Source organism: Carica papaya, chromosome 1 (genome assembly GCF_054855325.1).
Source record: "Carica papaya isolate Zhongbai chromosome 1, ASM5485532v1, whole genome shotgun sequence".
In the NCBI taxonomy this organism is placed as follows: Eukaryota; Viridiplantae; Streptophyta; class Magnoliopsida; order Brassicales; family Caricaceae; genus Carica; species Carica papaya.
This window is the reverse complement of record NC_142309.1, coordinates 27,008,036-27,035,281: the sequence shown is the minus strand read 5'-3', so window position 1 is coordinate 27,035,281 and position 27,246 is coordinate 27,008,036. Positions and strand designations below refer to the sequence as shown.

The 27,246-nt window shown below is 29.1% G+C and overlaps 1 protein-coding gene and 2 long non-coding RNA genes across 14 annotated transcripts; all 3 read left to right on the top strand.

The window, feature by feature from the left end:
* Nucleotides 1-71: 71 nt before the first annotated feature.
* Nucleotides 72-4,047, top strand: LOC148270500 (uncharacterized). Its single transcript, XR_015813074.1, has 4 exons — nucleotides 72-1,827; nucleotides 1,933-1,968; nucleotides 2,066-2,160; nucleotides 2,318-4,047. It is a non-coding gene; the product is annotated as an uncharacterized LOC148270500 (long non-coding RNA).
* Nucleotides 4,048-6,380: 2,333 nt separating this feature from the next.
* Nucleotides 6,381-15,430, top strand: LOC110825293 (uncharacterized). Of its 12 annotated transcripts, none has more exons than XR_015813045.1 (5): nucleotides 6,381-9,274; nucleotides 9,341-12,775; nucleotides 12,948-14,516; nucleotides 15,193-15,234; nucleotides 15,366-15,430. XR_015813045.1 is itself a non-coding variant. In XM_088206886.1 (5 exons), exons 1-3 carry the CDS (start codon nucleotides 9,017-9,019, stop codon nucleotides 12,342-12,344), a joined length of 384 nt encoding a protein of 127 aa, XP_088063012.1. In that variant the 5' UTR covers nucleotides 6,402-9,016; the 3' UTR covers nucleotides 12,345-12,376; nucleotides 12,719-12,775; nucleotides 12,948-14,644. The 12 variants fall into 12 exon arrangements, 5 of the variants coding, with proteins under 5 accessions (XP_088063012.1, XP_088063002.1, XP_088062996.1 ...); XR_015813060.1 differs by lacking the exons at nucleotides 15,193-15,234; nucleotides 15,366-15,430 and having other exon boundaries at nucleotides 6,383-9,274; nucleotides 9,341-10,730; nucleotides 12,334-12,376; nucleotides 12,719-12,775; nucleotides 12,948-14,923; XR_015813058.1 differs by lacking the exons at nucleotides 15,193-15,234; nucleotides 15,366-15,430 and having other exon boundaries at nucleotides 6,384-9,274; nucleotides 9,341-10,730; nucleotides 12,334-12,376; nucleotides 12,606-12,775; nucleotides 12,948-14,923.
* A 1,893-nt stretch (nucleotides 15,431-17,323) lies between these two features.
* Nucleotides 17,324-25,657, top strand: LOC148270499 (uncharacterized). Its single transcript, XR_015813062.1, has 2 exons — nucleotides 17,324-19,196; nucleotides 20,373-25,657. It is a non-coding gene; the product is annotated as an uncharacterized LOC148270499 (long non-coding RNA).
* Nucleotides 25,658-27,246: the final 1,589 nt, after the last annotated feature.

Genomic DNA, 27,246 nt, shown 5'->3' with positions numbered 1-27,246 from the left:
TTCTCGGTATAGCCTGCGGCGTGCTTTATGGTCTGTGAGCGACAAAAGAGGGGGAGTGTGTACGAAGAAGAGAACCAGAGCGACAGAGGAAATGAGTTCGTATGAAATTTTGCCTCATGATTTTATTATCTGATTAGTCAATTATTTTTATTTTTTTACTAACTAATCAAACAATAATTTTTAAATTATGCTACCATAACTTAGTTGAAGGATGGATTTGAACACTAAAAACCTATATGACGATAGATCGATATCAACAATGCATAGCAAACAAATTGTAATTAGAAACCGATATTGGAATAAAAAACAAACAAACTCAAATACAGTTACAAATCCAAGTACACTGAATGAAAAATCCAATTGATTTTTTTTGCAATTTCAAATAAATGAAACAAACAACTAACTCGAGTGAAAATACAACAAGTAGGCGCTCAAATACTAATACAATTACAAAAAAAAAACTCAAATATAATCAAAAACTCAAGTAAACCAAAATAAAAATTAAATTTAGTTCTTCAACTTTCTCTGCAAACAAATATATCAAACATAATAACGATAAAGTACCTGTAAAAAATTACAACTACCCTTATAAACTGATAAGAAAAAAGAGTAAAACCCAAGTATCAGCCCTGAAAACGAATATCTCATTTTAATACTTGCATGAGGTTAAATGATTATAAATTGAAATAATTTAGCATTATTTCGTAAGTGAATTTCTTTATGTGTACACTAACATAGCAATACTTGAAGCTGTTTTTAATGTTATACAGAAGACAACAAAATTGTCCTCTTTTAATATTTATTCTTCTTGATTTTAGTCGTTCATTTTTAATTTGAAGTTTTGATATCTGTCCATGCCAAGCTGTGCACATATGTTACATTTAATTACTATTGGTTTTCTTCTTATTTTAATTACGATGTAAAAAGGCTTTGATCATTTATAAATTGATATGCTTACTTTTGTGTAGTTGTTGTAGATTTCAAACGGCAAAAATTAGGTAAATAAACACGTATTTAATATTATATTTTTTTCATAACTAGTTAAAATTTTCTTTCTTTGCTATTATGAAAATCTTTAGGCAAAATGTTGAACAGAGACCAATCATATATTATCTCTGTTTTTTTCTCTTTTGTGGGTAACACTGCTTGAAACATGTTAGGTTATAAGATATACGTGGAATAAGAGGTTTATTTTCCTATGCTTTGACATAAATTTTATTTTCTATTAGATATTTTCTTTTCTATTTAGGATTACTTAGCAATATTATTTTTGTTTACTTTAATATAGGACCACCGAAGATTATTATCAATCTTAGTTAGCAGTTTTAAGGTAAATAAGCATATATTTTTATCTTTTTGGGTAGATAACAGTTTTATATCTTGTTAGTGTGTAACTCTTTAGGAAAAACGTTTAAGATGGTCCAGATGTGTCATTTATGTTTTTTTTTCTTTGTTGGTAGCACTTTTTTAGACGTGAATTATAAGGTATCTGTGGAATAAGAGGTTTGTCTTTCTTCTTTTATCATATTTTTCTTTTTTTTTTTGCTTTTTTAGCCTAATTGTTTTTAAATTTTTTTTGATGGAGTTGGAGAGATTTACAACGCTATCTATTTCAGCATCATCTATCACATTTAGTTTTAAAAAGTTAGTTGATGGAGCTTAACATGGAGATCTACTGCATGATCATTTTAGTCGAAAAGTAGATCTGTGGTTCGATTTGATGGCAGATACTGTGATGGCGGTAACTTGTTTTCTTTGATTGCAGGAGTGGTCAGTAGTTTCTTTTGATTCGTCAATGTTTTTAATAAGGTTGCATTTACTGAATTGGTACGAAGAGCTACTGTGTTTTATGTGGTATTTCTTTCTTCTTGTCTTTCACATTATATTTTTTGGGTTTTGATATGTTTGTCTTTTTTCTCGCTCGTTGGCAAGAGGACGGAGGTCACGACCATTTTTCAAAATTGCACTGTAAGTGGTGAAAATTAAAATTTCATTTTAATGATTTTGCATGTTGATTGGTTGTAGCAAACATGAGAATACTGACTCTCTTACTTACGCTGGCAAGTTCTCAGTATAGTCTGCTGCATGTTTTACGGTCTGTGAGCGACAAAAGAGGGAGAGTGTGTACGAAGAAGAAAAATAGAACGGCAGAGGAAGAGAGTGCGTATGAAATTTTACCTCATTATTTTATTATTTGTGTTGCATACTTCTCATTTATTCTTTCAACTGTTGCAACATTTGCATCTTCAGTATGATAAAATGTTCCCTTCACTATTTAATGATCATTCTGATATATTTCCTCCACACCTGTCCACAGGCGGGAAGCTGAGAACTTACTCAATTCTGGTTGGTGGCTTCTTAAAACACTTAGTATCTCTTGTCTTTCTCTCTCTCTCTCTCTCTTTCTTTCTTTAATCATTCTTAAACTTAATCTTCAATCCTAAAATGCGATTGAATGATTTCTTCAGTTGCTTGAAAGTTACTTGTTTACCATTTGCAAAATAATATACACTCGTTATAACTTTGGCTTTAGCTCATACATAGTGGTAGATCAATATTATTTTTAAGAAATACAACGTAGTTGGTGTTTTTAGGGTAACTTGAATAAACTAATAATTTTCTCAAAATATTTTACTTTTCTCTGTATGGTCTACTGGTTTTCCCTTTGGATCATGGCTAGTAGACAGAATGACTTGTGGTTGTTGGCAAATATATAATATCATCCTTAGAGATATATTTAAAATTAGATAGTTAGAATTGTTATTTTCAACTAAGATTAGGAATTGAATGTTGATTAACTTTTATGTATTAAAGCTTATAGGTATCGAGTATTTAGTGAGTAGCTAGTGATGCATTCAAAACTAAATAGTTAGGATTGCTTTTTTCAGATAAGACTAGGAATTGATGTTGATTGATTTTTATGTACTAAAGCTCATAGGTATAGAGTACTAGTGATAGGCCAGAAAGTCTTTATTTGATTTTAGCTCTAACACACTGGTCGGTTAGTATTGTTCTAAGATATTCGATGTAATTGGTGTTTTAAGATGACTTGAATCATTTTGTAGGTTTTTGGAGGTAGATTACTTTCTTTTGTATGGTTTAATATTTTTTTGTTTTGGTCATAGCCCGTTGTTAGAAAGATGGTGGTTGTTGGTTGTTATGTGGTATCATCCACAGTGGTTTATTTAAACTTAGATGGTTAGGATTGTTGAGTAATGTTAGGAAGTGGACACTGATTGACTTTTTATGTATTGAAGCTAATAGGAATAGAGTAGTTAGTAGTAAGTTTGTGGAGGTAAGTTCTTGTTTAATTTTAGCTCCAAGATGGTGGTAAATTATCGTTTCAAGGGAAGATATAGAAGAAAAAGAAGATTGCAAATGTATGTAATTTTCTTTTGAATCTAATTCTAAAAGATAATACATAGTTTGAATACAATAAGAGTTAAAAGTAATTTGTAATTGAAAAAAGAGTTTGACAAATAAAAGTATCAAGTAAAGATAGTTTATAAGATGACATCACTAGTAGAACATGAAGAAGAGTTTTGAGTATCGGAGTTAGCCAACAGGTTAATATACCTCGCAATAAATATACTCATTTGCTACATTAAGTGTGTATTGGACCCTAATAGTTTATGTAATGTGGCCTCCGAACGTATTGCAAAATGCTTCACTTGCAATGAAAAAACAATTTTTTCTAGCACCCGAACTAAATCTACTGCAAGATTATATCCATAAATTATGGTGTAATAAAAAAATACGAAATGTAGATGGAGAGCCAAGCTTTCTTACTTCATTAAAAAACTATTATGGTGTAAGTGACAAAGAAATTCTAACTTAAAGATTTATCATATGTTAACTTTACTTTAGATTTAGATTGGAGGATTATTTTATTTTAAGAGTTTAATTTTTAGAAATCTATAATTTAGAGTTATCGTTCATTTTCTTATTTTGAAGATCTTAGTGATAAAGTCATGGATTAAATAGTTCAAGGTGTTGCGAGTTGATATAGTAGATAGAGGATGATTGTAATTATTGAAGGATGTTCATTAGAATATTGTTTTCCAATTATGAAAAGTGAACTTAGGGATTGGTGCTTAAGAAAAAGAAATGTTTGGTAAATTTACAACATTAGCTGTATGTCAAAAATACTGTTGGAAGAGTTGCAAGTGATGACTATTGGAGAACCTTGACTTAAATTTATAGTAGATCTATTTGATATTTGAATCCAATGAATGTTTGTTTTAAGAATTGAGGTGATCTAGGATTTTGACTACTAATTGCCTAGAAATGAGTAAATAAAAGTGAAGGATAAAAAAATAATAAATCTCAAATATCAGCCTATAGAACGAACATGTCATTTTTTACATTTGTATGAGTTGAAATGATTATAAATTAATAAAATTAGCATTATTTGCTTAATGAATTTCTTTTATGTGTGTATACAAAACAGTATTCAAAAAACAATTTTAAATATTATGCTGAGAATAATAAAATTGTCCTATTTTGATGTTTGTTCTTTGTTTTAGTCGTTTTTTTAATTTGAAGTTTTGATATCCGTTTTGTCATGCCAAACTATGCATATGTTACATTTAATTGCTTAGTTCTCTTTTCATTTAAATTACAATATAGAAAAATCTTATTTATTCATAAAAAGATATGTTTATTGTTCTCTTTTAATGCTTGTTATTCCTGGTTCTAGTTGATTTTTTTTTTATATTTCAATTTTGGTACGCGTAGTTCCCATGGAAAATTATCCATATGTTCTATTTATTTGCTAATGATTTTTTACTTCTTTGAATTATAATATTGACGAATCTTTATTATTTACAAATTGATTTGCTCACTTTTATTTGCTTATTGTTAATTTCGAACTCCAAAGATGAGGTAAATAATCGTGTACCCAATATTTTGTTTTTGCTCAGTAGTTAAAATAATTAGCTCTTGTAATTATGTGACTCTTTAAGCGAAAAATTTAAAATAGTCCAGTTGTTTGTTTTGCATTTTTTATTCTTTTATAGATAACATTGTTTTGTTACTTGAGTGGTCTGGGCGCATTTTTATCTTTTTTTTTTGTCCTATTTTTAATTGACATGCAGTGGTTGGTGTCCATATTTATCATACATGAAAGGTATTACTTTTCTCTAAATATGTGGTTGAGATAATGTTGCTTTAATGCATATAAAGAACCTAAAAAGTATATATATTTTGATTGTATTAAATAATTGATTAAATTAATTATCTAAAAAATTATAAAAAAATATCATAGTTAATTATTTATATTCTAACATAAATTATTAAAATTTATTGTAAAATTATATTTATCCGTTTTAAATTTATTTATTTTTATTTTCTTTCAGTAATAATTAATAAAAAAAAATCATCTAGAAGGTGCTCTTTTTCATTTTTCTGTCAAATTTTTTTTTTTATTTTTTTCTATTTCCCAGTAAAATCCACATTCACATTTTTTAGAATTAATTAAAAAGTGTTTATCACACATTCTTATTTATGATATTTTACTTAAAAAAAACTTTTAATTTATTATCTCTTTCTTAATAATTACAGTTTTTTATCATAAAAATATTTTCATGCCAAACTATGCATATGTTACATTTAATTGCTTGGTTCTCTTCTTTTATATTTCAATTTTGGTATGCATAGTTCCCATAGAAAATTATCCATATGTTCCATTTATTTGCTAATGGTTTTTTACTTCTTTGAATTATAACATTGACGAATCTTGGTTATTTACAAATTGATTTGCTCACTTTTATTTGCTTATTGTAGATTTCAAACTCCAAAGATGAAGTAAATAATCATGTACCCAATATTTTATTTTTGCTCAGCTAGCTAAAATAATTAACTCTTGTTATTATGTGATTCTTTAGGCAAAAAATTTAAAATATTCCTATTGTTTGTCTTACATTTTTTTTTATAGATAATATTGTGTTGTTACTTTTCTTCAAATGTGTGGTTAAGATACTGCTATTTTAATGCATATAGAAAATTCAAAAAGTATATATGTTTTGATTGTATTAAATGATTGATTAAATTAATTATTTAAGAAATTATAGAAAAATATTATAATTAATTATTTATATTCTAACATAAATTGTTAAAATTAATTGTAAAATTATGTTTATCCGTTTTAAATTTATTTATTTTTATTTTCTTTTAATAATAATTAATAAAAAAAATCATCTACAAGGGAGTCTTTTTCATTTTTCTGTCAAATAATCATGTACATTTTTTTAGAATTAATTAATAAGTGTTTATCACACATTCTTAGTTTAACTTTTTTAATGCAGTAGTTGCTTTTTTCTTTCTTTTTCTTTTTTTTAAAAAGTTTTTTAAAAAACAAATTGACCGTTGTCGGCGTCCTTTTAACGCAGTCTGAATTTCTTTATTTTCCCTTTAAAAGCAAACTGACCGTGCGATTCTCCTCTTCAGACCACCTTCTTCCTTTCTTTTACTTTCAAAAAGTTTTCAACGTTCTTTGTTTTCAGATCTGGCCTTGCCCAGAGAGAAGAAGAGAGATACAAGCACAAAAGAGAGAGAGAAAAAGGGGAAAAAGACAGAAACGACCAGACATGGATCTGAAACCCCTCCATTCTCTTCAATGTCGAGAGGGAAATAAAAGAATATCAGAAAGAGGTAAGGAAGAAGATGATAGAAAACAAATTAAATTGTCCTCTTTCTACCATTCTATTTCTTTTTCAGTTTATTGGGAGCAAAGAGCCAAATAGAGAAAGAAAAGAAGAGCAAAGAAAGAGGGAAGAAGAAGATCGAAAAGAAGATAGATGGGTTCTCTTAAAGACCCAACAGTATTGAAAGATTCAATCTCTTGCCCACAAGCCTTGCGCAGAGAGGAGAGAAATACAAGCATAACAGAGGGAGAGAACGGGGAAAAAGACAGAAACGAGCAGACATGGATCTGAAACTCTCCATTCTCTTCAATGTGGAGAGGGAAATAAAAGAATATCAGAAAGCGGTATTGTTGCTTTAATGCATATAGAGAACTAAAAAAGTATATATGTTTTGATTGTATTAAATAATTGATTAAATTAATTATTTAAAAAATTGTAAAAAAATATCATAGTTAATTATTTATATTCTAACATAAATTATTAAAATTTATTACAAAATTATATTTATCCGCTTTAAATTTATTTATTTTTATTTTCTTTCAGTAATAATTAATAAAAAAAAATCATCTACAAGGGAGTCTTTTTCATTTTTCTGTCAAATTTTTTTAATTTTTTCTATTTCCCAGTAAAATTCACTCACATTTTTTTAGAATTAATTACTAAGTGTTTATCACACATTCTTCACATTCTTATTTATGCTATTTTACTTTAATTTTTTTTTTTTAATTTATTATCTCTTTCTTAATAACTACAGTTTTCTATTATAAAGATATTTTAATTTTTTATAAAATATAACCAAAATTTAAAACAACACCCTAAGCCTGGGCTCCGTGTAGTTTAACTTTTTTAACGCAGTAGTTGCTTTTTTCTTTTTCTTTTCTTTAAAAAGTTTTTTAAAAAACAAATTGACCGTTGTGTTATGCTTGTCGGCGTCCTTTTAACGCAGTCTGAATTTCTTTATCTCCCCTTTAAAAGCAAACTGACCGTGCGATTAGATTAAAACCCCACAAAAGTTTTCCAATTCTCCTCTTCAGACCACCTTCTTCCTTTCTTTCGTCTTTCTTTTACTTTCAAAAAGTTTTCAACGTTCTTTGTTTTCAGATCTGGCCTTGCCCAGAGAGAAGGAGAGAGATACAAGCACAAAAGAGAGAGAGAAAAAGGGGAAAAAGACAGAAACGAGGTCTGAAACCCCTCCATTCTCTTCAATGTGGAGAGGGAAAGAAAAGAATATCAGAAAGAGGTAAGGAAGAAGATGGTAGAAAACAAATTAGAATGGTAATCTTTCTAGCATTCTATTTCTTTTTCAGTTTCTTGAGAGCAAAGAATCAAATAGAGAAAGAAAAGAAGAACAAAGAAAGAAGGAAAAAAAAAGAAGATCGAAAAGAAGATAGATAGGTTTCTCTTAAAGACCCAACACTGCCTAGTCATTCTGTTAAATTTCAATCTCTCTTGTTCTCACAAGCCTTGCCCAGAGAGAAGTTGAGAAGTACGAGCATAGCAGAGAGAGAATAAGGGGAAAAAAAAGAAGATCGAAAAGAAGATATATGGGTTTCTCTTAAAGACCCAACACTACTTAGTCATTCTGTTAAATTTCAATCTCTCTTGTTCACAAGCCTTGCCCAGAGAGAAGGTGAGAAGTACGAGCATAGCAGAGAGAGAAAAAGGGGAAAAAGACAGAAACGAGCAGACATGGATCTGCAATAGTTGCTTTTTTCTTTCTTTTTCTTTTCTTTAAAAAGTTTTTTAAAAAACAAATTGACCGTTGTGTTATGCTTGTCGGCGTGCGCAGTCTGAATTTCTTTATTTTCCCTTTAAAAGCAAACTGACCGTGCGATTAGATTAAAACCCCACAAAAGTTTTCCAATTCTCCTCTTCAGACCACCTTCTGCCTCTCTTTTACTTCCAAAAAGTTTTCGACGTTCTTTGTTTCCAGATCTGGCCTTGCCCAGAGAGAAGGAGAGAGATACAAGCACAAAAGAGAGAGAAAAAGGGGAAAAAGACAGAAACGACCAGACATGGATCTGAAACCCCTCCATTCTCTTCAATGTGGAGAGGGAAAGAAAAGAATATCAGAAAGAGGTAAGGAAGAAGATGATAGAAAACAAATTAGAATGGTCATCTTTCTAGCATTCTATTTCTTTTTCAGTTTCTTGAGAGCAAAGAATCAAATAGAGAAAGAAAAGAAGAACAAAGAAAGAAGGAAAAAAGAAGATCGAAAGGAAGATAGATAGGTTTCTCTTAAAGACCCAACACTGCCTAGTCATTCTGTTAAATTTCAATCTATCTTGTTCACAAGCCTTGCCCAGAGAGAAGGTGAGAAATACAAACATAATAGAGAGAGAAAAAGGGGAAAAAGACAGAAACGAGCAGACATGGATCTGAAACTCTCCGTTCTCTTCAAGGGAGATCGAAAAGAAGATCGATGGGTTTCTCTTCAAGACCCAACACTACTTATTCATTCTGTTAAATTTCGATCTCTCTTGTTCACAAGCCTTGCCCAGAGAGAAGGTGAGAAGTACGAGCATAGCAGAGAGAGAAAAAGGGGAAAAAGACAGGAACGAGCAGACATGGATCTGAAACTCTCCATTCTCTTCAATGTGGAGAGGGAAAGAAAAGAATATCTGAAAGAGGTAAGGAAGAAGATGATAGAAAACAAATTGAACTGTCCTCTTTCTAACATTCTATTTCTTTTTCAGTTTACTGGGAGTAAAGAGCCAAATAGAGAAGGAAAAGAAGAGCAAAGAAAGAGGGAAGAAGAAGATCGAAAGAAGAGATATGTCTTTCTCTTCAAAGACCCAACGGTAGCCGGAGGTATTTTTACTTATCTCTTAATATTGGTAGGTGATCATTCATGGAGTTTATTTTTATTTGGTTCTCCTTTCATGAAGTTGGCATAAGTGATTTAGTCTCTCTTAATCTGGGTTTACATAAATCTTTTTTTTTTTAAATTTCTTTTTACAGTTTGTCTTCTTATTTATTTATTCTTCTTATTTAATGTTTTTAGTTTTCATAAATTTGTTTTGTTATGTGTAGCATCTGTTCTTAACTAACTAACTAATTGTTTCTTAGCATCAGTTATTTTCAACTATATCTGTAATGAGGAATAATGAATTGGTTCTCTGTCTCTCTCTGTGTTCTCTTCTCTCTTTTGTTCTCTCTTTGTCTGTTTCTCACTCTCTCTGCACTTCTCTCTTTGTTTGCTACATTCCAAACCCTAAAAGCCCTCTTCCTAAATTTCACACATAACATATTTCTAAATTAATTCGAGTTCTTTCTTGTTATAAACATTGCAGCAGGTTTCTTAACTGGGGAGATGTTTTTCTTATTCCTTTTTACCATGATTTATAGACTTGAAATTTACTCAAAAGATAGCAGCAGTTTCTTGTTTTTTCATTTAAATATTCCAATTTAGCTTTAATAATTTTACAGACAAACAAACTATCTTCTGGAATTTGATTTAGTAGGTTCTGTTTTTTATGGAGTTTGCAAAGTTGATATTTTGGTCTCTGTTTCTAAGTACATTTGACACGTTCCTTTGAGACCCAGGTAGGTTGGGAATAGAATATTAATGCTGTGGATATTCCATAGTTATATGCTAATGTATGAATCAAATATGAACATATTACCCTTTTCCGATTGAGGGAACTTTCGAAAAGAAGAATTGCTTGATTGATTACCCTCCCAAAGTATTCAGAGTATTCGGGTTTTCTTGAAAACTAACAGCGTAAAAATGTTACAGCAATAATAAATATATTAAAAATAAAAGCAAGAATAACGATTGGATTTGGAGCTCTATTGCATAGATGGTAATCTAGTCTTTTTTAATTTTCTAACTTATCATTTCTTTCACAATCTAAAACTTCTTAAAAAACTATTTTATCTTGTGAACTTTCCTTTAAATATTTTCATAATTAGAAATATTTTCTAAAGTGTCGCATATTTTTCATTTATGCTTTCAATTGTTGCAATATTTGTTTTTTCAGTATGATGAGATGTTCCCTTCACTATTCAGTGATCTTCCTAATATATTTCCTCCACACCTGTCGACATGGGCTAGTGAACTTTGGCACTGAAATAGCATGAAAGGTATGTCCGCAGACGGGAAGCTGAGAACTTGCTCAATTCCAGTTGGTGGCTTTCTTTTGAATCTAATTCTAAAAGATAATACATAGTTTGAATACAATAACAGTTAAAAGTAATTTGTAATTGAAAGAAAAGTTTGGTAAATAAAAGTATCAAGTAAAGATAGTTTATAAGATAACATCACTAGTAGAACATGAAGAAGAGTTTGGAGCATCGGAGTTAGGCAGTAGGTTAATACACCTCGAAATAAATATACTTATTTGCTGCATTAAGTGTGTGTATTGGATCCTAATAGTTTATGTAATGTGGCTTGTGAACGTATTGCAAAAATGCTGCACTTGCACTGAAAAAACAATTTTTTTTGGCACCCAAAATAAATCTACTGCAAGATTATATCAATGAATTTTTCAACTACATAATTTAATAAAAAAAATGCGAAATGTAGATGGAGAGCTAAGTTTCCTTACTTCATTAAAAAATTAATAGTTTTTAAAATACATAAAATTCTGCGACTGAAAAATTCTAACTTAAAGATTTATCACATGTTAGCTTTACTTTAGATTTAGATTGGATGATTATTTTATTTTAAGAGTTTAATTTTTACAAACTTATAATTTAGAGTTATCGTTCATTTTCTTATTTTGAAGATCTTAGAAACCTAATAGCTTTTAAACCAAAACAAAAATTTCATTTAGCTCTTCAACTTTTTTAGCAAACAAGCATTTCAAACACAATAACGACAAACTACAACAAATAAATTACAACTATCCTTACAAACTGACAAGGAAAAAGAGTAAACTTCAAGTATCAACCCAAAAATTGAATATTTCGTTTTTAACATTTTCATGAGTTGAAATGATTATAAATTAAAACAATCTAGTATTTTTCGTCAATGAATTTCTTTGTGTGTACATTAATGTAGCAATACTTGAGGCTGTTTTTAATGTCATGCAGAGGACAACAAAATTGTCCTCTTTTAATGGTCGTTTTTAATGTCCATGTCAAGTTGTGCATATGTTATATTTAATTGCTATTGATTCTCTTCTGATTTGAATTACAACATAAAAGAGTCTTGATCATTTATAAATTGATATGCTTACTTTTGTGTAGTTGTTCTAGATTTCAAATGGTAAAAATCAGGTAAATAAACATATATTCAATAGTATGTTTTTTCTTTAACTAGTTAAAATTTTATTTCTTTGTTATTATGAAGATCTTGAGGTAAAAAGTTGAAAGGAATCTAATCATATATTATCTCTGTTTTGTTCTCTTTTCTGGGTAACATTGCTGGAAAAATGTCGGGTTATGATATATTTGTGAAATAAAAGGTTTATTTTTTAATGCTTATGACATGAATTTTATTTTTTATTACATATATTTTTTAGTATTTAGAATTATTTACTTAACTATATTCTTTTTGGTTACTTTAATATAGGACTACCGAAGGTTATTATCAATCTTAGGAATACTTTTAACGTAAATAATCATGTGTTTTTATCTTTTTGGGTAGCTAATATTTTTATATTTTGTTAGTGCGTAACTCTTTGTCAAAACGTTTAAGATGGTCCAGGCGTGTCACTTGTGTTTTGTTTTCTTTTGTTCGTAGCGCTCTTTTAGATATAGATTATGAGGAACCAGCGGAATAAGAGGTTTGTCTTTCTTCTTTTATCCTGTTTTTCAGTTTTGTTTTGTTTTGTTTTTTTTCATCCTAATTTTTTCTTTAATATTTTTTAATGGAGTTGGAGAGAGTTACAACGTTATTTATTTCTGCATTATTTATCACATTAAGTTTTAAAAAGTTTTTAGATGGAGCTTCATAAGGAGATCTTCTCCATGATCATTTTAGTTAAAAAGATCTGTGGTTTGATTTGATGGCAGATAATGGTACTGGCGGAAATTCGTCTTCTTCAGTTGTAGGAGTACTTGGTCATCAGTTTCTTTTGTTTCTTCATTGTTTCTAATAATGTTGCATTTACTGAATTGGTAATTAGGATTTTGGAGCTAGACCATACAATGGTTTGGTACTATGAGCTGCTGTGTTTTAGGAGGTATCTCTTTCTTCTTGCCTTTCCCATTATATTTCTTAGATTTTGGTATGTTTGTCTTGTTTCTCGCGTCGCTGGCAAGATAACGGAGGTCATGAGCATTCTTTAAAATTGTGCTGTAAGTGATGAAAATTCAAATTTCATTTTAATGATTTTGCATATTTATTGATTGTAGCAAACCTGCGAATACTGGCTCTCTTACGCTGGCAGGCTCTCAGTATAGCCTACGGCGTGCTTTACGGTATGTGAGCAACAAAAGAGGGAGAGTGTGTACGAAGAAGAGAACCAGGAAGGCAGAGGAAGAGAGTTCGTATGAAAGTTTACCTCATGATTTTATTATCTGATTAATCAATTATTTTTATTTTTTACTAACTAATCAAACAATAATTTTTAAATTATGCTACCATAACTTAGTTGAAGGATGGATTTGAACACTAAAAACCTACATGACGCTAGATCGATATGAACAATGCAAAACAAATAAATTGTAATAAGAAACTGAAATTGGAATAAAAATACAAACAAATTCAAATAAATTAATAAATTCAAGTATATTTAAAGAAAAATCCAATTGATTTTTTTGCAATTCCACAAAAATGAAACAAACAACTAAGTTTGAGTGAAATTGTACAACAAACTAAAACAAGTAGACGCTGAAATTCTAATACAATTACAAATAAACTCAAATATAATCATAAACTCAAGTAAACTAAAACAAAAATTACATAGTAATACTTGAGGTTGTTTTTAATGTTATGCAAAAGACAACAAAATTGTCCTCTTTTAATATTTTTTCTTTTTTATTTTAGTCGTTTTTTTTAATTTAAAGTTTTGAAATCTGTCCATGCCTGCATTTGTTACATTTAATTGCTATTGGTTTTCTTCTAATTTTAAAAGAGTCTTGATCATTTATAAATTGATATACTCACTTTTGTGTAATTGTTGTAGATTTCAAACGCCCAAAATCAGATAAATAAACACGTATTCAATATTATATTTTTTTCTATAGCTAGTTAAAATTTTCTTTCTTTGTTATTATAAAGATCTTTATGCAAAAAGTTTAAGAGAGTCCAATCATATATTATCTCTTTTTTGTTCTCTTTTGTGGGTAATACTACTGGAAACATGTTGGATTATAAGATATTCGTGGAACAAAAGGTTTATTTTGCTTTACTTACGATATAAATTTTATTTTCTATTATATATATATAAATATTTTTTCTATTTAGAATTATTTATTTAGCAGTATTCTTTATGTTTACTTTAATGTAGGACTACCGAAAGTTATTATTAATCTTATGGAGCACTTATAAGGTAAATAAACATGTGTGTTTATCCTTTTGGGTAATCAAAATTTTTATATTTTGTTAGTATGTAATTCTTTAGGCAAAAAGTTTAAGATGGTCCAGCAGTGTCACCTGTGTTTTATTTTCTTTTGTTTGTAGATTATGAAGTATATGTGGAATAAGAGATTTGTCTTTCTTCTTTTATCATATTTTTCAGTTTAGTTTTGTTTTTTTTTAGCCTAATTTATTTTTTAAAATTTTTTGATGGAGTTGGAGAGGGTTACAACGCTATCTATTTGTGCATTATCTATCACATTAAGTTTTAAAAAGGTTTCATTTGGAGCTAAAAGGAGATCTACTCTATGATCAGTTTAGTGGAAAAGAAGATATGTGGTTCGATTTGATGGCAGATACTGGTGATGGCAGGAACTCGTTTTCTTCAGTTGCAGGAATACTTGGTCAGCGGTTTTTTTTGCTTCTTTTATCTTTCTAATAAGGTTGCATTTACTAAATTGGTAATCAGTATATTGGAGCTGGTCTATTATATAGTGGTTTGGTACTATGAGTCGCTAGGTTTTTTGAGGTATCTCTTTCTTCTTGTCTTTCACATTATATTTCCTGCATTTTGGTATGTTTGTCTTGTTTCTCGCATCGCTGGCAAAAGGAAGGAGGTCTTGATTCTTTAAAATTGTGCTGTAAGTGATGAAAATTAAATATTTATTTTAATGATTATGCATAATTACTTGTTGTAGCAAACGTGCGAATAGTGGCTGTCTTGATCATTTATAAATTGATATGCTTACTTTTGTGTAATTGTTGTAGATTTCAAACGGCAAAAATCAGATGAATAAACACGTATTCAATATTATGTTGTTTCTATAACTAGTTAAAATTTTCTTTCTTTGTTACTATGAAGATCTTTAGGCAAAAAGTTAAAGAGAGTCCAATCTTTTTTTTTTTGTTCTCTTTTGTGGGTAACACTGCTGGAAATATGTTGGGTTATAAGATATTCGTGGAATAAAAGGTTTATTTTACTTTACTTACGATACAAATTTTATTTTGTATTTATATACATATATTTTTATATTTAGAATTATTTATTTAACAATATTCTTTATGTTTACTTTAATGTAGGACTACCGAATGTTATTATCAATCTTATGGAGCACTTTTAAGGTAAATAAGCATGTGTTTTTATCTTTTAGGGTAGTCAAAATTTTTATATTTTGTTAGTATGTAACTCTTTAGGCAAAAAGTTTAAGATGGTCCGGACGTGTCACTTGTATTTTATTCTTTTTTGTTGGTAGCACTCTTTTAGACGTGGATTATGAGGTATCTGTGGAATAAGAGGTTTGCCTTCCTTATTTTATTATATTTTTCAGTATAGTTTTACTTTTTTTAAGCCTAATTTATTTTTTAAAATTCAATTGATGGAGTTTGGGATAGTTACAATGCTATCTATTTCTGCATCATCCATCACGTATTCAATATTATGTTTTTACTTTAGATTTAGATTGGAGGATTATTTTATTTTAAGAGTTTAATTTTTAGAAATCTATAATTTAGAATTATCGTTCATTTTCTTATTTTGAAGATTTTAGTGATAAAGTCATGGATTAAATAGTTCAAGGTGTTGCGAGTTGATATAGTAGATAGAGGATGATTCTAATTATTGAAGGATGTCCATTAGAATATTGTTTTCTAGTTATGAAAAGTGAACTTAGGGATTGGTGCTTAAGAAAAAGAAATGTCTGGTAAATTTACAACATTAGCTGTATGTCAAAAATACTGTTGGAAGAGTTGCAAGTGATGACTATTGGATAACTTTGACTTAAATTTATAATATATCTATTTGATATTTGAATCCAATGATTGTTTGTTTTAAGAATTGAGGTGATCTAGGATTTTGACTACTAATTGCCTAAAAATGAGTAAACAAAAGTGAAGGATAAAAAAACAATAAATCCCAAATATCAGTCTATAGAACGAACATGTCATTTTTTTTACATTTGTATGAGTTGAAATGATTATAAATTGATAAAATTAGCATTATTTGCTTAGTGAATTTCTTTTATGTGTACATTAACATAGCAGTACTTAAAAGGAGGCAATTTTAAATATTATGCTGAGAGTAATAAAATTGTCCTCTTTTGATGTTTGTTCTTTGTTTTAGTCTTTTTTTAATTTGAAGTTTTGATATCTGTTTTTTCATGCCAAACTATGCATATGTTACATTTAATTGCTTAGTTCTCTTCTCATTTAAATTACAATGTAGAAAAATCTTATTTGTTCATAAAAAAATAAGTTTATTGTTCTCTTTTAATGCTTGTTACTCCCGGTTCTAGTTGATTTTTTTTTATATTTCAATTTTGGTACGCGTAGCTCCCATGGGAAATTATCCATATGTTCTATTTATTTGCTAATGATTTTTTACTTCTTTGAATTATAATATCGACGAATCTTTGTTATTTACAAATTGATTTGCTCACTTTTATTTGCTTATTGTTGATTTCGAACTCCAAAGATGAGGTAAATAATCGTGTACCCAATATTTTGTTTTTGCTCAGCTAATTAAAATAAATTGCTCATGTTATTATGTGACTCTTTAGGCAAAAAATTTAAAATAGTCTAGTTGTTTGTTTTGCATTTTTAATTCTTTTATAGATAACATTGTTTTGTTACTTGAATGGTCTGTGCTCCTCTGCATTTTTATCTTTTTTTTTGTTCTCTTTTTAATTGACATGTAGTGGTTGGTGTCCATATTTATCATACACGAAAGATATTATTTTTTTCCAAATGTGTGGTTGAGATACTGTTGCTTTAATTAATGCATATAGAGAACCCAAAAAGTATGATATTTTTTTATAATTTTTTAAATAATTAATTAATATTCTATATAGTTTTGTTGAATAGTTGTTAAATAAAATATAATACAACATTAGCTTATAACTATTACATAAAATATTTATTTCATAATTAAATGCCAACTGTTTACAAAAGTTGAATAATAAATACCCAAAATTTAATAATTTTTTAAAGTAATATGGAGGAACTCACCAACTTTCATTGAATATACATAAATTTTCATACTTTCTAAAACTAAATAAAAACATTTTACTTTATGAATTATTTCATAATCTACATTTGAAGCATAATTATATGTATAGTTAATCAATTATATAATACAATCAAAATATATATAGTTAATTATTTATATTCTAACATAAATTATTAAAATTTATTGTAAAATTATATTTATCTGCTTTAAATTTATTTATTTTTATTTTCTTTCAATAATAATTAATAAAAAAAATCATCTACAAGGGAGTCTTTTTCATTTTTCTGTCAAATAATCATGTACATTTTTTTAGAATTAATTAATAAGTGTTTATCATACATTCTTATTTATGATATTTTACTTAAAAAAAAACTTTTAATTTATTATCTCTCTCTTAATAATTACAGTTTTTTATCATAAAAATGTTTTAATTTTTTATAAAATATAACAAAAATTTAAAACAACACCCTAAGCCTGGACTCCGTGTAGTTTAACTTTTTTAACGCTGCTTATTTCTTTCTTTTTCTTTTCTTTAAAAAGTTTTTTAAAAAACAAATTGACCGTTGTCGGCGTCATTTTAACGCAGTCTGCATTTCTTTATTTTCCCTTTAAAAGCAAACTGACCGTGCGATTCTCCTCTTCAGACCACCTTCTTCCTTTCTTTTACTTTCAAAAAGTTTTCTACGTTCTTTGTTTTCAGATCTGGCCTTGCCCAGAGAAAAGAAGAGAGATACAAGCACAAAAGAGAGAGAGAAAAACAGGAAAAAGACAGAAACGACCAGACATGGATCTGAAACCCCCCCCATTCTCTTCAATGTGGAGAGGGAAAGAAAAGAATATCAGAAAGAGGTAAGGAAGAAGATGATAGAAAACAAATTAGAATGGTCATCGTTCTACCATTCTTTTTCTTCTTCAGTTTCTTGAGAGCAAAGAACCAAATAGAGAAAGAAAAGAAGAACAAAGAAAGAAGGAAGAAGAAGATCGAAAAGAAGATAGATGGGTTTCTCTTAAAGACCCAACACTACTTGGTCATTCTGTTAAATTTCAATCTCTCTTGTTCACAAGCCTTGCCCAGAGAGAAGTTGAGAAGTACGAGCATAGCAGAGAGAGAAAAAGGGGAAAAAGACAGAAACGAGCAGACATGGATCTGAAACCCCTCCATTCTCTTCAATGTGGAGAGGGAAATAAAAGAATATCAGAAAGAGGTAAGGAAGAAGATGATAGAAAAAAAATTAGAATGGTCATCTTTCTACCATTCTATTTCTTTTTCAGTTTCTTGAGAGCAAAGAATCAAACAGAGAAAGAAAAGAAGAACAAAGAAAGAAGGAAAAAAGAAGATCGAAAAGAAGATAGATAGGTTTCTCTTAAAGACCCAACAGTATTGAAAGATTCAATCTCTTTCCCACAAGCCATGGGCAGAGAGGAGAGAAATACAAGCATAACAGAGGGAGAGAACGGGGAAAAAGATAGGAAAGAACAGACATGGGTCTGAAACTCTTCGTTCTCTTCAATGTCGGGAGGGAAAGAAGCGAATATCGGAAAGAGATGAGGAAGAAGAAGATAGAAAACAAGATTAAAATGGTTCCTCCTATCATTCTTTTTCTTCTTCAGTTTCTTGAGAGCGAAGAATCAAATAGAGAAAGAAAAGAAGAACAAAGAAAGAAGGAAGAAGAAGATCGAAAAGAAGATAGATGGGTTTCTCTTAAAGACCCAACACTACTTAGTCATTCTGTTAAATTTCAATCTCTCTTGTTCACAAGCCTTGCCCAGAGAGAAGGTGAGAAGTACGAGCATAACGGAGAGAGAAAAAGGGGAAAAAATCAGGAACGAGCAGACATGGATCTGAGACTCTCCATTCTCTTCAATGTGGAGACGGAAAGAAAAGAATATCAGAAAGAGGTAAGGAAGAAGATGATAGAAAACAAATTAAACTGTCCTCTTTCTTCCATTCTATTTCTTTTTCAGTTTATTGGGAGTAAAGAGCCGAATAGAGAAAGAAAAGAAGAGCAAAGAAAGAGGGAAGAAGAAGATCGAAAGAAGAGATATGTCTTTCTCTTCAAAGACCCAACGGTAGCCGGAGGTATTTTTACTTATCTCTTAATATTGGTAGGTGATCATTCATGGAGTTTATTTTTATTTGGTTCTCCTTTCATGAAGTTGGCATAAGTGATTTAGTCTCTCTTAATCTGGGTTTACATAAATCTTTTTTTTTTTAAATTTCTTTTTACAGTTTCTGTCTTCTTATTTATTTATTCTTCTTATTTAATGTTTTTAGTTTTCATAAATTTGTTTTGTTATGTGTAGCATCTGTTCTTAACTAACTAACTAATTGTTTCTTAGCATCAGTTATTTTCAACTATATCTGTAATGAGGAATAATGAATTGGTTCTCTGTCTCTCTCTGTGTTCTCTTCTCTCTTTTCTTCTCTCTTTGTCTGTTTCTCACTCTCTCTGCACTTCTCTCTTTGTTTGCTACATTCCAAACCCTAAAAGCCCTCTTCCTAAATTTCACACATAACATATTTCTAAATTAATTCGAGTTCTTTCTTGTTATAAACATCGCAGCAGGTTTCTTAACTGGGGAGATGTTGTTTTTCTTATTCCTTTCTACCATGATTTACAGACTTGAATTTTACTCAAAGATAGCAGCAGTTTCTTGTTTTTTCATTTAAATATTCCAGATTAGCTTTAATAATTTTACAGACAAACAAACTCTCTTCTGGAATTTGATTTAGTAGGTTCTGTTTTTTATGGAGTTTGCAAAGTTGATCTTTTGGTCTCTGTTTCTAAATACATTTGACATGTTCCTTTGAGCCCCAGGTGGGTTGGGAATAGAATATTAATGCTGTGGATATTCCATAGTTATATGCTAATGTATGAATCAAATATGAACATATTACCCTTTTCCGATTGAGGGAACTTTCAAAAAGAAGAATTGCTTGATTGATTACCCTCCCAAAGTATTCAGAGTATTCGGGTTTTTTTGAAAATTAACAGCGTAAAAATGTTACAGTAATAATAAATATACTAAAAATAAAAGCAAGAAAAACAATTGGATTTGGAGCTCTGTTGCATAGATGGTAATCTAGTCTTTTTTAATCTTCTAACTTATCATTTATTTCACAATCTAAAACTTCTTAAGAAACTATTTTATCTTGTGAACTTTCCTTTAAATATTTTCGTAATTAGAAATATTTTCTAAAGTGTCGTATACTTCTCATTTATGCTTTCAATTGTTGCAACATTTGCATTTTCAGTATGATGAGATGTTCCCTTCACTATTCAGTGATCATCCTAATATATTTCTTCCACACCTGTCGATATGGGCTAGTGAATTTTGGCACTGAAATAGCATGAAAGGTCCGCAGACGGGAAGCTGAGAACTTGCTCAATTCCAATTGGTGGCTTCCTGAAACACTCAGTATCTCTTCTCTCTCTCTCTCTCTCTAATCATTCTTAAACTTAATCTTCAATCTTAGAATGCGATTGAATGATTTCGTCAGTTGCTTGAAAGTAACTTGTTTACTATTTGCAAAATAATATGCACTCGTTATAACTTTGACTTTAACTCATAAATAATGGTTGATCAATATTATTTTTAAGAAATGCAATGCAATTGGTATTTTTAGGGTAACTTGAATAAGCTAATAATTTTCTTAAGATAATTTACTTTTCTCTATATGGTCTGCTGGTTTTCCATTTGGATCATGGCTAGTAGATAAAATGACTTGTGGTTGTTGGCAAATATATGATATCATCCTTGGAGATATATTTAAAATTATATAGCTAGAATTGCTATTTTTAAATAAGATTATAAATTAAATGTTGATTAACTTTTATGTACTAAAGCTGATAGGTATCGAGTATTTAGTGATAAGATAGTGATGCATTCAAAACTAGATAGTTAGGATTACTTTTTTCAGATAAGACTAAGAATTGATGTTGATTGACTTTTATGTACTAAAACTGATAGGTATAGAGTACTAGTGATAGGCAAGAAAGTTTTTGTTTGATTTTAGCTCTTACACAATGATCGATTAGTATTGTTATAAGATATTCGATGTAATTGGTGTTTTAAGATGACTTGAATCATTTTAAAGTTTTTTGAAGGTAGATGACTTTCTTTTGTATGGTTTAATATTTTTTTTGTTTTGGTCAAAGCCCGTTGTTGGAAAGATGGTAGTTGTTAGTTGTTATGTGGTATCATTCACAGTGATTTATTTAACCTTAAATGTTTAGGGCTGTTGAGTAATGTTAGGAACTAGACACTGATTGATTTTTTATCTATTGAAGCTAATAGGAATAGAATAGTTAGTAGTAAGTTTGTGGAGATGTTGTTTTTCTTATTCCTTTCTACCATGATTTATAGACTTGAATTTTACTCAAAAATAGCAGCAGTTTCTTGTTTTTTCATTTAAATATTCCATATTAGCTTCAATAATTTTGCAGACAAACTCTCTTCTGGAATTTGATTTAGTAGGTTCTGTTTTTGATGGAGTTTGCAAAGGTGATCTTTTGGTCTCTGTTTCTAAATACATTTAACATGTTCCTTTGAGCCCCAGGTAGGTTGTGGGAATAGAATATTAATGCTGTGGATATTCCACAGTTATATGAATATATTACCCTTTTCCGACTGAGGGAACTTTCGAAAAGAAGAATTGCTTGATTGATTACCCTCCCAATGTATTCAGAGTACTGGGATTTTTTTGAAGACTAACAGTGTAAAAATATTATAGCAATAATAAATATACTAAAAATAAAAGCAAGAAAAACGATTGGATTTGGAGCTCTTTTGCATAGATGGAAATGTAGTCCTTTTTAATCTTTAACTTATCATTTCTTTCACAATTTAAAACTTCTTAAGAAACGATTTTATCTTGTGAACTTTACTTTAAATATTTTCATAATTGGGAATATTTTCTAAAGTGTCGCATACTTCTCATTTATGCTTTCAATTGTTGCAACATTTGCATTTTCAGTATGATGAGATGTTCCCTTCACTATTCAGTGATCATCCTAATATATTTCCTCCACACCTGTCGACATGGGCTAGTGAACTTTGGTACTGAAATAGCATGAAAGGTATGTCCGTAGATGGGAAGCTGAGAACTTGCTCAATTCCGGTTGGTGGCTTCCTGAAACACTCAGTATCTCTTCTCTCTCTCTCTTTAATCATTCTTAAACTTAATCTTTAATCTTAGAATGCGATTGAATGATTTCGTCAGTTGCTTGAAAGTAACTTGTTTACTATTTGCAAAATAATATGCACTCGTTATAACTTTGACTTTAACTCATAGATAATGGTTGATCAATATTATTTTTAAGAAATGCAATGCAATTGGTATTTTTAGGGTAACTTGAATAAGCTAATAAATTTTTCAAGATAATTTACTTTTCTCTGTATGGTCTGCTGGTTTTTCCTTTGGATAATGGCTAGTAGACAGAATGAGTTGTGGTTGTTGCCAAATATATAATATCATCCTTGGACATATATTTAAAATTAGATAGCTAGAATTGCTATTTTCAAATAAGATTAAGAATTGAATGTTGATTAACTTTTATGTATTAAAACTGATAGGTATCGAGTATTTAGTGACGAGCTAGTGATGCATTCAAAACTAGATAGTTAGGATTGCTTTTTTCAGATAAGACTAGGAATTTATATTGATTGACTTTTATGTACTAAAACTCATAGGTATTGAGTACTAGTGATAGGCAAGAAAGTTTTTGTTTGATTTTAGCTCTAACACAATGGTCGGTTAGTATTGTTCTAAGATATTCGATGTAATTGGTGTTTTAAGATGATTAGAATCATTCTGTAGTTTTTTTGGAGGTAGATGACTTTCTTTTGTATGGTTTACTGTTTTTTTTTTTGTCATAACCCATTGTTAGAAAAATGGTGGTTGTTGGTTGTTATGTGGTTTATTTAAACTTAGATGGTTAGGATTGTTGAGTAATGTTAGGAAGTGGACATGGATTGATTTTTTATGTATTGAAGCTAATAGGAATAGAATAGTTAGTAGTAAGTTTGTGGAGGTAAGTTCTTGTTTGATTTTAGCTCCAAGATAGTGGTAAATTATCGTTTCAAAGGCAAGCTAGAGAAGAAAAAAAAGATTGCATATGTATGCGACTTTCTTTTGGATTTAGTTCTAAAAGATAATACATAATTTGAATATAATAACAATTTAAAGTAATTTGTAATTGAAAAAAAAGTTTGGAAAATAAAAGTATCAAGTAAAGGTAGTTTATAAGATGACATCACTAGTAGAACATGAAAAAGAGTTTGGAGCATCAGAGTTAGGCAGCAGGTTAATATACCTCGCAATAAATATACTCATTTGCTGCATTAAGTGTGTGTGTTGGACCCTAATAGTTTATGTAATGTGGCATCCGAACGTATTGCAAAATGCCGCACTTGCAATGAAAAAATAATTTTTTTTGGCACTCGAACTAAATCTACTGCAAGATTATATCCATAAATTTTTTAACTACATAATTTAATCAAAAAAATACAAAATGTAGATGGAGAGCCAAGTTTTCTTACTTCATTAAAAAAACTAATAGTTTTTAAAATACATAAAATTCTGCGACAGAAAAATTCTAATTTAAAAATTTATCACATATTAGCTTTACTTTAGATTTAGATTGGAAGATTATTTTATTTTAAGAGTTTAATTTTAAGAAACCTATCATTTAGAGTTATCGTCTATTTTCTTATTTTGAAGATCTTAGAAACCTAATAGCTTTTAAACTAAAACAAAAATTACATTTAGCTCTTCAACTTTTTTAGCAAACAAGCATCTCAAACACAATAACGGCAAACTACAACAAACAAATTACAACTACCCTTACAAACTGACAAGGAAAAATAGTAAACTTTAAGTATCAACCCAGAAATTGAATATCTCGTTTTTAACATTTTCATGAGTTGAAATGATTATAAACTAAAACAATCTAGTATTTTTCGTCAATGAATTTCTTTGTGTGTACATTAATGTAGCAATACTTGAGGCTGTTTTTAATGTCATGCATAGGACAACAAAATTGTCCTCTTTTAATGGTCGTTTTTAATGTCCATGTCAAGTTGTGCATATGTTATATTTAATTGCTATTGATTCTCTTCTGATTTGAATTACAACATAAAAGAGTCTTGATCATTTATAAATTGATATGCTTACTTTTGTGTAGTTGTTGTAGATTTCAAATGGTAAAAATCAGGTAAATAAACATATATTCAATAGTATGTTTTTTCTTTAACTAGTTAAAATTTTATTTCTTTGTTATTATGAAGATCTTTAGGTAAAAAGTTGAAAGGAATCTAATCATATATTATCTCTGTTTTGTTCTCTTTTCTGGGTAACATTGCTGGAAAAATGTCGGGTTATGATATATTTGTGAAATAAAAGGTTTATTTTTTAATGCTTATGACATGAATTTTATTTTTTATTACATATATTTTTTAGTATTTAGAATTATTTACTTAACTATATTCTTTTTGGTTACTTTAATATAGGACTACCGAAGGTTATTATCAATCTTAGGAATACTTTTAACGTAAATAATCATGTGTTTTTATCTTTTTGGGTAGCTAATATTTTTATATTTTATTAGTGCGTAACTCTTTGTCAAAACGTTTAAGATGGTCCAGGCGTGTCACTTGTGTTTTGTTTTCTTTTGTTCGTAGCACTCTTTTAGATATAGATTATGAGGAACCAGCGGAATAAGAGGTTTGTCTTTCTTCTTTTATCCTGTTTTTCAGTTTTGTTTTGTTTTTTTTCATCCTAATTTTTTCTTTAATATTTTTTAATGGAGTTGGAGAGAGTTACAACGTTATTTATTTCTGCATCATTTATCACATTAAGTTTTAAAAAGTTTTTAGATGGAGCTTCATAAGGAGATCTTCTCCATGATCATTTTAGTTAAAAAGATTTGTGGTTCGATTTGATGGCAGATAATGGTACTGGCGGGAACTCGTCTTCTTCGGTTGCAGGAGTACTTGGTCAGCAGTTTCTTTTGTTTCTTCAATGTTTCTAATAAGGTTGCATTTACTTAATTGGTAATTAGGATTTTGGAGCTAAACCATACAGTGGTTTAGTACTATGAGCTGCTGTGTTTTATGAGGTATCTCTTTCTTCTTGTTTTTTCCATTATATTTCTTAGATTTTGGTATGTTTGTCTTGTTTCTCGCGTCGCTGGCAAGATGACGGAGGTCATGACCATTCTTTAAAATTGTGCTGTAAGTTGTGAAAATTCAAATTTCATTTTAATAATTTTGCATATTTACTGATTGTAGCAAACCTGCGAATACTGACTCTCTTACTTACGCTGGCAAGCTCTCAGTATAGCCTACGGCGGGCTTTACGGTATGTGAGCAACAAAAGAGGGAGAGTGTGTATGAAGAAGAGAACCAGAACGGCAGAGGAAGAGAGTTCGTATGAAAGTTTACCTCATGATTCTATTATCTGATTAGTCAATTATTTTTATTTTTTTACTAACTAGTCAAACAATAATTTTTAAATTATGCTACCATAACTTAGTTGAAGGATGAATTTGAACATTAAAAACATACATGACGCTAGATCGATATGAACAATGCAAAACAAACAAATTGTAATTAGAAACTGAAATTGAAATAAAAATACAAACAAATTCAAATACATTAACAAATTCAAGTATACTGAAAGAAAAATTCAATTAATTTTTTTGCAATTCCATAAAAATGAGACAAACAACTAAGTCGAGTGAAACTGTACAATAAACGAAAACAACAAGTAGCCGCTGAAATTCTAATACAATTACAAATAAATTCAAATACAATCACAAACTCAAGTAAACCAAAATAAAAATTACATTTAGCTCTTCAATTTTTCCAACAAACAAACATCTCAAACACAATAACGAGAAACTACAAGAAACAAATTACATCTACCCTTACAAATAAACTCAGATACAATTACAAAGTCAAGTAAACCAAAATAAAAATTACATTTGGCTCTTCAACTTTTCCTGTAAACAAGCATCTCAAACACAATAACGACAAATTACTGCAAACAAATTACAAACTGACAAAGAAAAAGAATAAAACCCAAGTATCAACCCTAAAAACAAATTCTCGTTTTAATATTTGCATGAGTTGAAATGATTATAAAATAAAAAAATTTAGCATTATTTTGTCAGTGAATTTCTTTATGTGTACATTAACATAGTAATACCTGAGATTGTTTTTAATGTTATGCAGAAGACAACAAAATTGTCCTCTTTCAATGTCTGTTGTTCTTGATTTTAGTCGTTTTTTTTTTATTTGAAGTTTTGATATCCGTGCATGCCTGTTTTTAAAAGAGTCTTGATCATTTATAAATTGATATGCTCACTTTTGTGTAATTGTTGTAGGTTTCAAACGGCAAAAATCAGGTAAATAAACACGTATTCAATATTATGTTTTTTTTATAACTAGTTAAAATTTTCTTTCTTTGTTACTATGAAGATCTTTAGGCAAAAAGTTAAATAGAGTCCAATCATATATATATATATTTTGTTCTTTTTTGTGGGTAACACTGCTGAAAACATGTTGGGTTATAAGATATTCGTGAAACAAAAGGTTTATTTTACTTTGCTTATGATACAAATTTTATTTTCTAATATATATATATATATATTATATTTAGAATTATTTACTTAACAATATTCTCTATGTTTACTTTAATGTAGGACTAGCGAATGTTATTATCAATCTTAAGGAGCACTTTTAAGGTAAATAAGTATGTGTTTTTATCTTTTTAGGTAGTTAAAATTTTTATATTTTGTTAGTATGTAACTCTTTAGGCAAAAAGTTTAAGATGGTACAGACGTGTCACTTGTGTTTTATTCTTTTTTGTTGGTAGCACTCTTTTAGACGTGGATTATGAGGTATCCGTGGAATAAGAGGTTTGTCTTCCTTCTTTTATCATATTTTTAAGTTTAGTTTTAATTTTTTAAAGCCTAATTTATTTTTTAAATTTTTTTGATGGAGTTGGAGAGAGTTACAACGCTATCTATTTCAGCATCATCTATCACATTCTGTTTTAAAAAAGTTTTATTTGGAGCTACAAGGAGATCTACTCTACGATCACTTTAGTGGAAAAGAAGATATGT